Source organism: Bufo gargarizans, chromosome 2 (genome assembly GCF_014858855.1).
Source record: "Bufo gargarizans isolate SCDJY-AF-19 chromosome 2, ASM1485885v1, whole genome shotgun sequence".
Classification (NCBI taxonomy): Eukaryota; Metazoa; Chordata; class Amphibia; order Anura; family Bufonidae; genus Bufo; species Bufo gargarizans.
This window is the reverse complement of record NC_058081.1, coordinates 148,649,337-148,661,867: the sequence shown is the minus strand read 5'-3', so window position 1 is coordinate 148,661,867 and position 12,531 is coordinate 148,649,337. Positions and strand designations below refer to the sequence as shown.

Below are 12,531 nucleotides of genomic sequence, written 5' to 3'. Positions count from 1 at the left end.
CACTTTATGAATGAAGCAGGCGGCGTGGGCGCATGACGTATGACTCACGCTGCCAGCGCCTGTCCTCCCGGCCTGCCTTCTCCCGCCTCTCGGCGAGCGCCTGTAGTTGTAAGTACCGGTAATACACAGCGCTCCTTATGCGATTTATATACATACGGTAACCATTAACTATTAGAGATACGATTATACAGTGAGCGGGGCCCGTGTAGTAGAATAGTCACTGCACGGGCCCCACTGTCATTATAAAAGCAGATGCTGGCCCCCGGCCCGTGTATTGAGGGTCATTCACTACAGGGACACTTATGGAGGGTATCTGTGGATGACACATAGCATAAGATGCTATATATGTGTCATACACAGATCCCCCATAAGAGCCACCCACAGATCCCCCATAAGAGCCACCCACAGATCCCCCATAAGAGCCACCCACAGATCCCCCACAAGTGTCACCCACAGATCCCCCACAAGTGTCACCCACAGATCCCCCACAAGTGTCACCCACAGATCCCCCACAAGTGTCACCCACAGATCCCCCACAAGTGTCACCCACAGATCCCCCACAAGTGTCACCCACAGATCCCCCACAAGTGTCACCCACAGATCCCCCACAAGTGTCACCCACAGATCCCCCACAAGTGTCACCCACAGATCCCCCACAAGTGTCACCCACAGATCCCCCACAAGTGTCACCCACAGATCCCCCACAAGTGTCACCCACAGATCCCCCACAAGTGTCACCCACAGATCCCCCACAAGTGTCACCCACAGATCCCCCACAAGTGTCACCCACAGATCCCCCACAACAGTGCGTCACCCACAGATCCCCCACAACAGTGCGTCACCCACAGATCCCCCCACAACAGTGCGTCACCCACAGATCCCCCCACAACAGTGCGTCACCCACAGATCCCCCCACAACAGTGCGTCACCCACAGATCCCCCCACAACAGTGCGTCACCCACAGATCCCCCCACAACAGTGCGTCACCCACAGATCCCCCCACAACAGTGCGTCACCCACAGATCCCCCCACAACAGTGCGTCACCCACAGATCCCCCCACAACAGTGCGTCACCCACAGATCCCCCCACAACAGTGCGTCACCCACAGATCCCCCCACAACAGTGCGTCACCCACAGATCCCCCCACAACAGTGCGTCACCCACAGATCCCCCCACAACAGTGCGTCACCCACAGATCCCCCCACAACAGTGCGTCACCCACAGATCCCCCCACAACAGTGCGTCACCCACAGATCCCCCCACAACAGTGCGTCACCCACAGATCCCCCCACAACAGTGCGTCACCCACAGATCCCCCCACAACAGTGCGTCACCCACAGATCCCCCCACAACAGTGCGTCACCCACAGATCCCCCCACAACAGTGCGTCACCCACAGATCCCCCCACAACAGTGCGTCACCCACAGATCCCCCCACAACAGTGCGTCACCCACAGATCCCCCCACAACAGTGCGTCACCCACAGATCCCCCCACAACAGTGCGTCACCCACAGATCCCCCCACAACAGTGCGTCACCCACAGATCCCCCCACAACAGTGCGTCACCCACAGATCCCCCCACACCAGTGCGTCACCCACAGATCCCCCCCACAACAGTGCTTCACCCACAGATCCCCCCACAACAGTGCGTCACCCACAGATCCCCCCACAACAGTGCGTCACCCACAGATCCCCCCCCCACAACAGTGCGTCACCCACAGATCCCCCCCCCCACAACAGTGCGTCACCCACAGATCCCCCCCCCCACAACAGTGCGTCACCCACAGATCCCCCCACAACAGTGCGTCACCCACAGATCCCCCCACAACAGTGCGTCACCCACAGATCCCCCCCCACAACAGTGCGTCACCCACAGATTCCCCCCCCCACAACAGTGCGTCACCCACAGATCCCCCCCCCACAACAGTGCGTCACCCACAGATCCCCCCCCCCACAACAGTGCGTCACCCACAGATCCCCCCCCCACAACAGTGCGTCACCCACAGATCCCCCCACAACAGTGCGTCACCCACAGATCCCCCCACAACAGTGCGTCACCCACAGATCCCCCCACAACAGTGCGTCACCCACAGATCCCCCCACAACAGTGCGTCACCCACAGATCCCCCCACAACAGTGCGTCACCCACAGATCCCCCCACAACAGTGCGTCACCCACAGATCCCCCCACAACAGTGCGTCACCCACAGATCCCCCCACAACAGTGCGTCACCCACAGATCCCCCCACAACAGTGCGTCACCCACAGATCCCCCCACAACAGTGCGTCACCCACAGATCCCCCCACAACAGTGCGTCACCCACAGATCCCCCACAACAGTGCGTCACCCACAGATCCCCCCACAACAGTGCGTCACCCACAGATCCCCCCACAACAGTGCGTCACCCACAGATCCCCCCACAACAGTGCGTCACCCACAGATCCCCCCACAACAGTGCGTCACCCACAGATCCCCCCACAACAGTGCGTCACCCACAGATCCCCCCACAACAGTGCGTCACCCACAGATCCCCCCACAACAGTGCGTCACCCACAGATCCCCCCACAACAGTGCGTCACCCACAGATCCCCCCACAACAGTGCGTCACCCACAGATCCCCCCACAACAGTGCGTCACCCACAGATCCCCCCACAACAGTGCGTCACCCACAGATCCCCCCCACAACAGGCGTCACCCACAGATCCCCCCACAACAGTGCGTCACCCACAGATCCCCCCACAACAGTGCGTCACCCACAGATCCCCCCACAACAGTGCGTCACCCACAGATCCCCCCACAACAGTGCGTCACCCACAGATCCCCCCACAACAGTGCGTCACCCACAGATCCCCCCCACAACAGTGCGTCACCCACAGATCCCCCCACAACAGTGCGTCCACCCCACAGATCCCCCCCACAACAGTGCGTCACCCACAGATCCCCCCACAACAGTGCGTCACCCACAGATCCCCCCACAACAGTGCGTCACCCACAGATCCCCCCACAACAGTGCGTCACCCACAGATCCCCCCACAACAGTGCGTCACCCACAGATCCCCCCACAACAGTGCGTCACCCACAGATCCCCCCACAACAGTGCGTCACCCACAGATCCCCCCCCCCACAACAGTGCGTCACCCACAGATCCCCCCCCACAACAGTGCGTCACCCACAGATCCCCCACAACAGTGCGTCACCCACAGATCCCCCCACAACAGTGCGTCACCCACAGATCCCCCCACAACAGTGCGTCACCCACAGATCCCCCCCACAACAGTGCGTCACCCACAGATCCCCCCACAACAGTGCGTCACCCACAGATCCCCCCACAACAGTGCGTCACCCACAGATCCCCCCACAACAGTGCGTCACCCACAGATCCCCCACAACAGTGCGTCACCCACAGATCCCCCCACAACAGTGCGTCACCCACAGATCCCCCCCCACAACAGTGCGTCACCCACAGATCCCCCCACAACAGTGCGTCACCCACAGATCCCCCCACAACAGTGCGTCACCCACAGATCCCCCACAACAGTGCGTCACCCACAGATCCCCCCACAACAGTGCGTCACCCACAGATCCCCCCACAACAGTGCGTCACCCACAGATCCCCCCACAACAGTGCGTCACCCACAGATCCCCCCACAACAGTGCGTCACCCACAGATCCCCCCACAACAGTGCGTCACCCACAGATCCCCCCACAACAGTGCGTCACCCACAGATCCCCCCACAACAGTGCGTCACCCACAGATCCCCCCACAACAGTGCGTCACCCACAGATCCCCCCACAACAGTGCGTCACCCACAGATCCCCCCCCCCACAACAGTGCGTCACCCACAGATCCCCCCCCCACAACAGTGCGTCACCCACAGATCCCCCCCCCCACAACAGTGCGTCACCCACAGATCCCCCCCCCACAACAGTGCGTCACCCACAGATCCCCCCCCCACAACAGTGCGTCACCCACAGATCCCCCCCCCACAACAGTGCGTCACCCACAGATCCCCCCCCCACAACAGTGCGTCACCCACAGATCCCCCCCCCACAACAGTGCGTCACCCACAGATCCCCCCCCCCACAACAGTGCGTCACCCACAGATCCCCCCCCCACAACAGTGCGTCACCCACAGATCCCCCCCCCACAACAGTGCGTCACCCACAGATCCCCCCCCCCACAACAGTGCGTCACCCACAGATCCCCCCCCACAACAGTGCGTCACCCACAGATCCCCCCCCCACAACAGTGCGTCACCCACAGATCCCCCCCCCACAACAGTGCGTCACCCACAGATCCCCCCCCCACAACAGTGCGTCACCCACAGATCCCCCCCCCACAACAGTGCGTCACCCACAGATCCCCCCCCCACAACAGTGCGTCACCCACAGATTCCCCCACAACAGTGCGTCACCCACAGATTCCCCCACAACAGTGCGTCACCCACAGATCCCCCCCCCCACAACAGTGCGTCACCCACAGACCACAATTAGTTCAAAACCCACCAAAAGCACACCTTTTGGTTCAAAATATTTTTTTCTTATTTTCCTCCTCAAAAACCTAGGTGCGTCTTATGGGCCGGTGCGTTTTATAGGGCGAAAAATACGGTAACCCTTACAGTTCTGGAATGTGTTGGATAACACTGACAGCATTATGTCAGTGTTATCCAACACATTCCAGAACTGTAAGGGTTACATAGCATCATAAATCAGTATAATGCTATGTGACCCCAGTCAGCGCTTGCAGGTCAAGCTTTCAGAGCTAGTTATTACTTACATTATTACAAAAAACAGTAATAATTGAATGCAGTGACAATAATTTATGATAATAAAGAGTGGACACATAGTCCTACAGATACAACCGGGCCTTTGAGGGTGACCAAACTGCTGATGCGGCCCCCGATGAATTTGAGTTTGACACCCCTGATCTACAGCATGAAAGTTTTTCCAATGTAAAAATCATCCTAAAAGAATGCCCTTGAATAAAAATATTAACAATTTTATTTTTATAAAACCTAAATAATAACGTTTAGAAATTTTTAACACATTTATTACATTTACAATATTATTAATACATTTCACCCAGTTTACAACTGGAGTGATTGCTTGGTAACTGGTTCAAATACAGATATAACATTAACTTGACACTCTGGGAGGCATTTATTAAATCAGATATGCCAGTTTTGTGGCTTATAAAAATCATGGTGATCGTGCCGTGATTTGGTCCGTTTTTGTGACATTTAGTGTTCCTCACAACTTTTCAAACTGGTCTATGTTTAACTGGGTTATCCAACCCTTATAATGACCCCCCTAATGCCTGGCCCCCTCGTATACATTATACTTACCCGCTCCCCTGCACGGCCACCGCTGCATCTGCCTAGAGTCACCCATGATGCTAGGGAGGCTCGTCCCGGTTGCAGCCTGCTATTGGCTGCTCTCTCTACAACCCCCACCACCCGGTCGCCGGATGTTTTATATCCGAGTGACTGGGAGATGCATCGGCGGCCAGGGAGCAGGTAATTATATTGTATACAAGGGGCCCAGGCATTGGGGGGGGGGGTTCATTATAGGCGTTGGATAAACCCTTTAACACCTAAAAGTGAGATTAGACCTGGATTATGGCTCATTTCCTATGTGTGACTTTTTCAAAAGTCGCAACCTATGACAGGCACCCCCATGGTCTACTTTTACACATACAGGTGTAAACCACATTGCAATCACGCCAAATATCTTATGCCTCATTCACGGGTCAGTGATTGGTCAGTGATTTCCATCAGTGATTGAGATCCAAAACCAGGACTGGAGCCTCCACAGAGATGGGGCCCATGCACACAAACATATTTTCTTTCCGTGTCCGTCCTGTTTTTTTTTTGAGGACTGTATATTATGGAACCATTCATTTCAACGGATCCGCAAAAAAAAACGGAAGGTACTCCGTTTCCCTATGTCCGTATTTCCGTTCCACAAAAAAATAGAACATGTCCTATTATTGCCCACATTATGGAAAAGGGTAGGACTGTTCTATTAGGGGCCAGCTGTTCCGTTCCGCAAAAGACGGAATGCACACTGAAGTCATCTGTATTTTTTGTGGATCCGTTTTTTGCAGACTGCAAAGTACATACGGTCGTGTGCATGAGGCCAGAAGGTATGAGGGACAGATCTGCACCTGTTCTGTGTTTAGAGCCGTACCTGGTTGTGGCTCGAAATCACTGACCGAACACTGACGTGTGAATGAGGCAGTAAGGTGCACCATTTCATTCATTTGGTGCAGGCATGCAAAGCAAAGATAAACTTGAAACTGACACAAAAACGATTACAAATAGTAAATGTTCCCCGTAATGCATTGTTACAGCGAACGTTACTTGTCTTCTTGAGCCTCAGCACAAAGGGGCGTCTTTTGTGCTCTGTGAATGGAAAATGTGGCGGGCGAATCCAGGGCCCTTCCTTAAGTATTACCTCATTATGGATTATGTTGTTCCCACTGAGGACACATCTCAAGGCACGAGCATTCCTTGGTGCAAGTGATAAGACGTGGGTTGACCCTCATTTCTTGTAAGCACATTGCCTTCCATTACCGGATTGATCTGTTTCCCATGGTGAGCTTCCCGTCTCAGCTGGACAGTTATTGAATTCTTAAACCTTTCTGATGGGTTTTATCTTGCATTTCTCTGTGATGTCAGTGGTTCTAATGCTGAGGCCTCTCTGTTTTTAAGTGGCTTATTAAGAACGTAACCTGTAGAATCTGGCGCCAAACCTCTGGCTTTTTACAGGTAACTAGTAAAAGTGATGCTTCCCATGTCAAACTTATGAATCCGCCCTTAAATCCGTCCCTAGACCAGTCCCCAGATCAGACATTAGCTTAAGAGCTCGTGCACATGAATGTACTTTATTTCCGTGTCCGTTCCGTTTTTTTTTTTGCAGACCGTATGCAGAACCATTTATTTCAAAGGGTCCTCAAAAAAGGGAGGTACTCTGTTTGCATTCCGTTTCCGTATGTCCGTTCCGCAGATTAAGGATAGGACTGTTCTATTAGTATATGAATACAAGGCACTTACTAATGTATTGTGATTATCCATAATGCTTCCTTTGCTGGCTTGATTCATTTTCTTATCACGTTATACACTGCTCGTTTCCATGGTTACGTCCACCCTACAATCCAGCAGTGGTGGCCGTGCCTGCACACTATAGGAAAAAGTGTCGGCCTCTCTGGTGACCGAGACCACGGGTGCACACACAGGCTGGCGCTTTTTTTTCTTAAATGCGCTAACATGACCACCGCTGATGGACTACAGGGTGGTCGTAACCATGGTAACGAGCAGTGTATAATGTGATGAAAAAATGAATCCAGCCAGCAAAGGAAGCAATATGGATGGTCACAATACATTAGTAAGTGCCTTGTATTCACTTTCTCTACATAATAAATGCTATTTGCTGAAGTGACACAACTCCTTTAAGGCTACTTTGACATCTGCATGTTTGCTGGATCCATCAAGGTGCGGCACCTGAGGGGTTAATTGCTAAAGATCGCACTGCCCTGTTATTGAGGGCGGGTATGTGATACCGCTGCTGGCACCCACTGCCTACACTTGAATTAATGTGTTAATTACATTCATTGGTGGCGCAGTGGCCACAATCCCTCCCCTCCTCCGCAGTGCCATCCCCCCAATCGTGGCCGCGTCACAGTGGGGAGGGAGAGACTCCCTCCTCCTCCAATGTGCTGCTGAGTAGAACATGGTGCACGCTGAGTGCGACGCGTGACACGTTCACTAACAGATAGTATCGTTAAATAGTAAGACCCGGTATCACATCGATCCAGGTCGAAAAGTATCGAATGGGTATCAATACTTCGATACCCGATGCAACTCTAAGTGGAACTACACAGCTGGTAACCGCAGCGCTGCTCCCATTGAAGTGAATGCTGCTGTAACCGGATCTGATGCAGGATTTCAGCTCTGGAGCTACTCTGAAAAAGCTGATCAATGGAGGTGCAGGTTTTCACACCCCCACCAATCAAATTCCCATTTCCCTGGAAAGTTATCAAAACGTTTTTTTTTCTTCAAAAAATAAAAATAAAATAAATCACCTGACCTTAGTGTAGATGTGAGCAGTGGCTGTGGCCCTTTAATACCTGGGCACTGAATTAACCATTGACCTTTAAGCTCGTGTTGTTGTGATAGGAGTTATTGAGCCGCTCGCACTAATACCCAGTATGAGCAGCGGTATTGATCCGTTAATGCGCATACATTTATAATGTCAATGTCTTCACCTGTTCCTCTGAGGATGCTTCACTGCTACGTAACATTCTGTCCGTTGTCAGGATGACATCAATGCTTCTGGTAAATGTCCTCGTCTTACCTCTACTTTTGGTTCTTCCTATTTTTTGCTTTTTTTATTTCTTCATTTAAATGGTTATTATGGAGTTGTCTTATCCCTACCAGCAATTATCATTTATTCCGTGCTGGCTGCTTCTTCCATAGAAAAGCAGCTGTGATCAGTGGCCCTGTCTTGGCTGCATTGTCTAATGCAGTGCTTCTCAATTATTTTGTGTCATACCTCCCCTAGGAAGAAGAAAACATTTTGCGCCCCCCGCGCGACTGTAAATAGTATCATTTGTCTATAAAATTGTTATAATTAATAAGTACACCTCTGCATAACACTGTATCCTTATTAACGTATAAGAGAATAAAGAAAGAAATGTGGATCAATTTACAACAAAATTATTTTTAACCAAAAGGTGTGCTTTTGGTGGGTTTGGAACTAATGGTGGTCTGTGGATGGCACTATTACTGGGGATCTGTGGATGACGGACACTGTTATGGGGGGGATCTGTGGATGACGGACACTGTTATGGGGGGATCTGTGGATGACGGACACTGTTATGGGGGGGATCTGTGGATGACGGACACTGTTATGGGGGGATCTGTGGATGACGGACACTGTTATGGGGGGATCTGTGGATGACTGACACTTATGGGGGGGATCTGTGGATGACGGACACTGTTACGGGGGGGATCTGTGGATGACGGACACTGTTACAGGGGGGATCTGTGGATGGCACTGTTACAGGGGGAATCTGTGGATGGCACTGTTACAGGGGGGATCTGCCGCCTGCTTCATTGATAAAGTAGGCGGCGCAGGCACGTGACACCAGGGAGTTACGCTGCCGCCCGCCCGACCTGCCGGCATTACAGAACCTAGGAATAGGATGTAAGGTAATAGGAATTTAGGAGTGAGGGGGCATATCTAATACCTTTTAATTGAATAAGATATTTTATATTGCTATACCGGAGCGGCGGGGCGGGGCTATAGTACACTGACTGCACCGCCCCGCCGCTATTCCCGGCCCCCAGCTCCTCCTCCCAGTCCCTCAGCGCCTGCGCTGGCCTCTGATCAGAGGAAGGGAGATGAGCGCTTCCACAATGGAAGCGCTCATCTCCCTGCCGCTTATGGAGCCTGGCGCCCGCCCTGGGGGGCGCACCCACTATTTGAGAAACACTGGTCTAATGGAAGTTTGGAATGAACTTTTGCCTCATCAATGGCTACAGCTGCTGCTTACTCCCCATGCTTTACACTGCAGCAGTGCCCCTTTTCAGATTAAGAGGTCAACACCACACAAGCAGGAAGTCCGTGCATGGACAGTGGATTTCCATTAGGGCTCTTTCACACGAACGGATGCTGTGCGGGTAATCCGCTGCGTGAAAGAGAGCCAAGTCCCGCTCCAGACAGCAGAGACACGGCGCATTAACATGACTGATAATGCTCTGTGCCTCTCTGTGACCTTTTTACTACAAAATCACGGTGACAACTTTATCTCTCTGATTTTGTAGTAAAAAGGTCACAGAGAGGCTCGGAGTATTATCATGTTACTGCTCCGTGTCTCTGCTGTCCGGAGCGGGGCTTGGCTCTCTTTCACGCAGCGGATTACCCGCACGGGATCCGCTCATGTAAAAGAGCCCTTACAGAAGGACAAGCTACTAATTTAGAAGATTTTATGTAGCTACTAGACATATACTGGCACTTGCGCCAAATCTGTGGTACCATAAATTGAATTACCGTTAAAGGAGATGTGTCTGCTCATTAATCGATATCTAACCAAGGAGACCACTGACTGGACGTATTGACAACTGTAACTTTGTTATAACAAGCGCAATTTTCAGTCTTCAGTAAAATAAATTTGAAGTGTAAATTAGGTGGCAAAGTGCCCAGCGTGGCGTGAATCTCGGCTATAGGAGCCCAAGCCCGCCTCTCCACGAGTTCACAGCGACGCTCCTCGCCCCATGATGTACACTCCCCTCCTCTGCGAAATCACATTGCTGTCCAAACTCCGGCTGCCTGTATTCTGGACCCTCTCGTAGTAATCTTGTGCAGTCAGGAGACCGCCTGCGCTTGCACACGGAGTGCCCTACTGAGGGCATCGGACTCAACTCCTTATCAGTAGGGCAGGCGGTCTCCTGCTCTGCAAATCCGCAAGATTTCTACGGAAAGTACCAGATTAGGCGGGTGGAGTGGTGGCAAGAATGTGACATCGCAGAGGAGGGGGTGTACATAATGGGCTGAAGGGCATTGCTGCGAACTCATGGAGAGATGGACTTGCGCTCTTTACGAGGCGGGCCTAGGCTCCCACTGCTGACAGTTACACCCCTCTGGGAACTTTGCCGCCTAAATTGCATTTCAATCAAAGTTATTTTTGTGAAGACTGGAAACGGCGCTTGCTATAAGCAAGGTACCATTGTGAATACTGTACAATATGCTGCTATGGTTGGACAGCGATGAATGAGCAGACACGTTCCCTTTAAGTTTAGGATTGGACCTAGTATGAGGAGGAGCGATTGTCATACCATCCCTCGTCACCATGCTGTCTAGTGGTTTGCCAACAGAAGATCATGATTAGACAGCACGATCTGCCGCTGACAAATCGTGATCTTTTAGCTGCTGAAAGATCACGATTGCCCGATGGACGAGTTTCTGCTCTCTCATTGGGTATTCGGCGGCAGTATTACACTGCCAGATGATTGCCATTGAGCATTACTACGAATGCTGGTAATCTGCCCGTCTGATGCAGACTTTAGGCTGACTCCATGTATACACTAGTGACTGCACCCTGTGCCTGCTGGATGAGGCATGGACGCAGCAGCCTAGTGGTCACACAGCCCCTGCTAGACGCATGGGAAAGCTGAGGGATGAGCAAAACTTTAACCTTTTTTTAATAGTTTTTTCTTTATTAGTTACAGGTTTGGGGCATTTTGGGTAAATGACTGTTAGGAACTTAGGCTCGGGTCATTGCTCAGAGTAAATAACGAAATATATTTTTATACCAGCATTGATCAGGCGCTATATAAATCAGTTAGAACGCGGAATACGTTGCAGAAATCTCTTCAGGTGACTGCGTTTTGCTGAATGATTGCAGCTTTCACCTCTCAGTAAATAAATCCGTGAGCACGGTCCCAAGGCCCCGCAGAAATAATATCCTCTGCCAGAGCAGGAAGTGCAGACAGGCGCGATCGATCCCTTCTCAAACTTGACCTGATTTTTTGATGCTTCTCGTTTTTCTCTTTCTCAGCTTTTCTGCAGTGTTGCAATGAGGAGAGCGCGCCGGTCATTGTCTTTGTCTCCAAAATGTTTGCTGTGGATGCCAAAGCTCTGCCCCAGAACAAGCCGAGGTAAGAAACTGCATAGCACTATCCAATACCATGATTTCTGGAAGCACTTCACAGCAGTGCAGAGTATTTTAGAAGCTGAATATGCTGACTTAACCACTTTTGTGTGCATTTTATTGATGTGATATAATGATATAGTGTCATTATGTAGGCTGAAAGCCATTCTAAAGGTCGCCATACATATAAGATTAAAGTCGGCCGAAATGGCAGATAATTAGCGTTCGCAATCGTCGGCGGCAGACTCTTGTCTGCCAAATGCAACGCGCCGTGCAGGAAAGCTTCGGCCGTTAATCAGCTGATCAGTTGCCATTGTGCTCAAGCACCAGGGAGTCTGTTTTTATTTAAAAAAACTGACTACCTGGTCGGGAAGTTTAGTTGGTGGGATCGTTCGTACGGACGATCCCATGGGCGTCTGTGGCCAATCATTCGCTCCAATGTATGGCCAACTTTACCTTTGCTGGACTTTGATTAAGGACTCCAAATTCTCTTGAAACAGATTCATTACAGTGGCCCAGATTTGGCCATTACAGTGGCCCATGGCACACACCATATTAGCTCCATCATTTGTGACTTCTTGTGCTTCGCAAACACTTTTCTAAAGTGAAGAGAACAGGGGGTCGGGTTTAGCGGCAGGGGGCAGAGCCTGTCGCTGCCAGGCGGATTTACTGTAAGCTACACCAGAAACGAGTATACATTATAGCTCAAGCCTACGCCTACCCGTACCTGGTGTACATGACAGATTCTGGAGGACAGGGTCCCAGAGATATTTACTAAGGCTTCTGTCTCTTAATAAATTAGGCGCAACTTATTCCAGCGCACAGGGGATCAAGTGTACAGTATGAGAGCGCTAGTCTGATAAATGTCCCCCACTGC

General features: G+C 51.5%; 1 protein-coding gene across 3 annotated transcripts in view; it reads left to right on the top strand.

The window, feature by feature from the left end:
• The window catches only part of EFL1 (elongation factor like GTPase 1), a 277,476-nt gene that overhangs the window by 58,863 nt on the left and 206,082 nt on the right, over nt 1-12,531 (top strand). For all 3 annotated transcript variants that reach the window (XM_044279571.1, XM_044279570.1, XM_044279572.1), the window contains exon 12: nt 11,562-11,661. In XM_044279571.1, the coding sequence (XP_044135506.1) occupies nt 11,562-11,661 (100 nt within the window). The remainder of the gene's footprint in view (nt 1-11,561; nt 11,662-12,531) is intronic.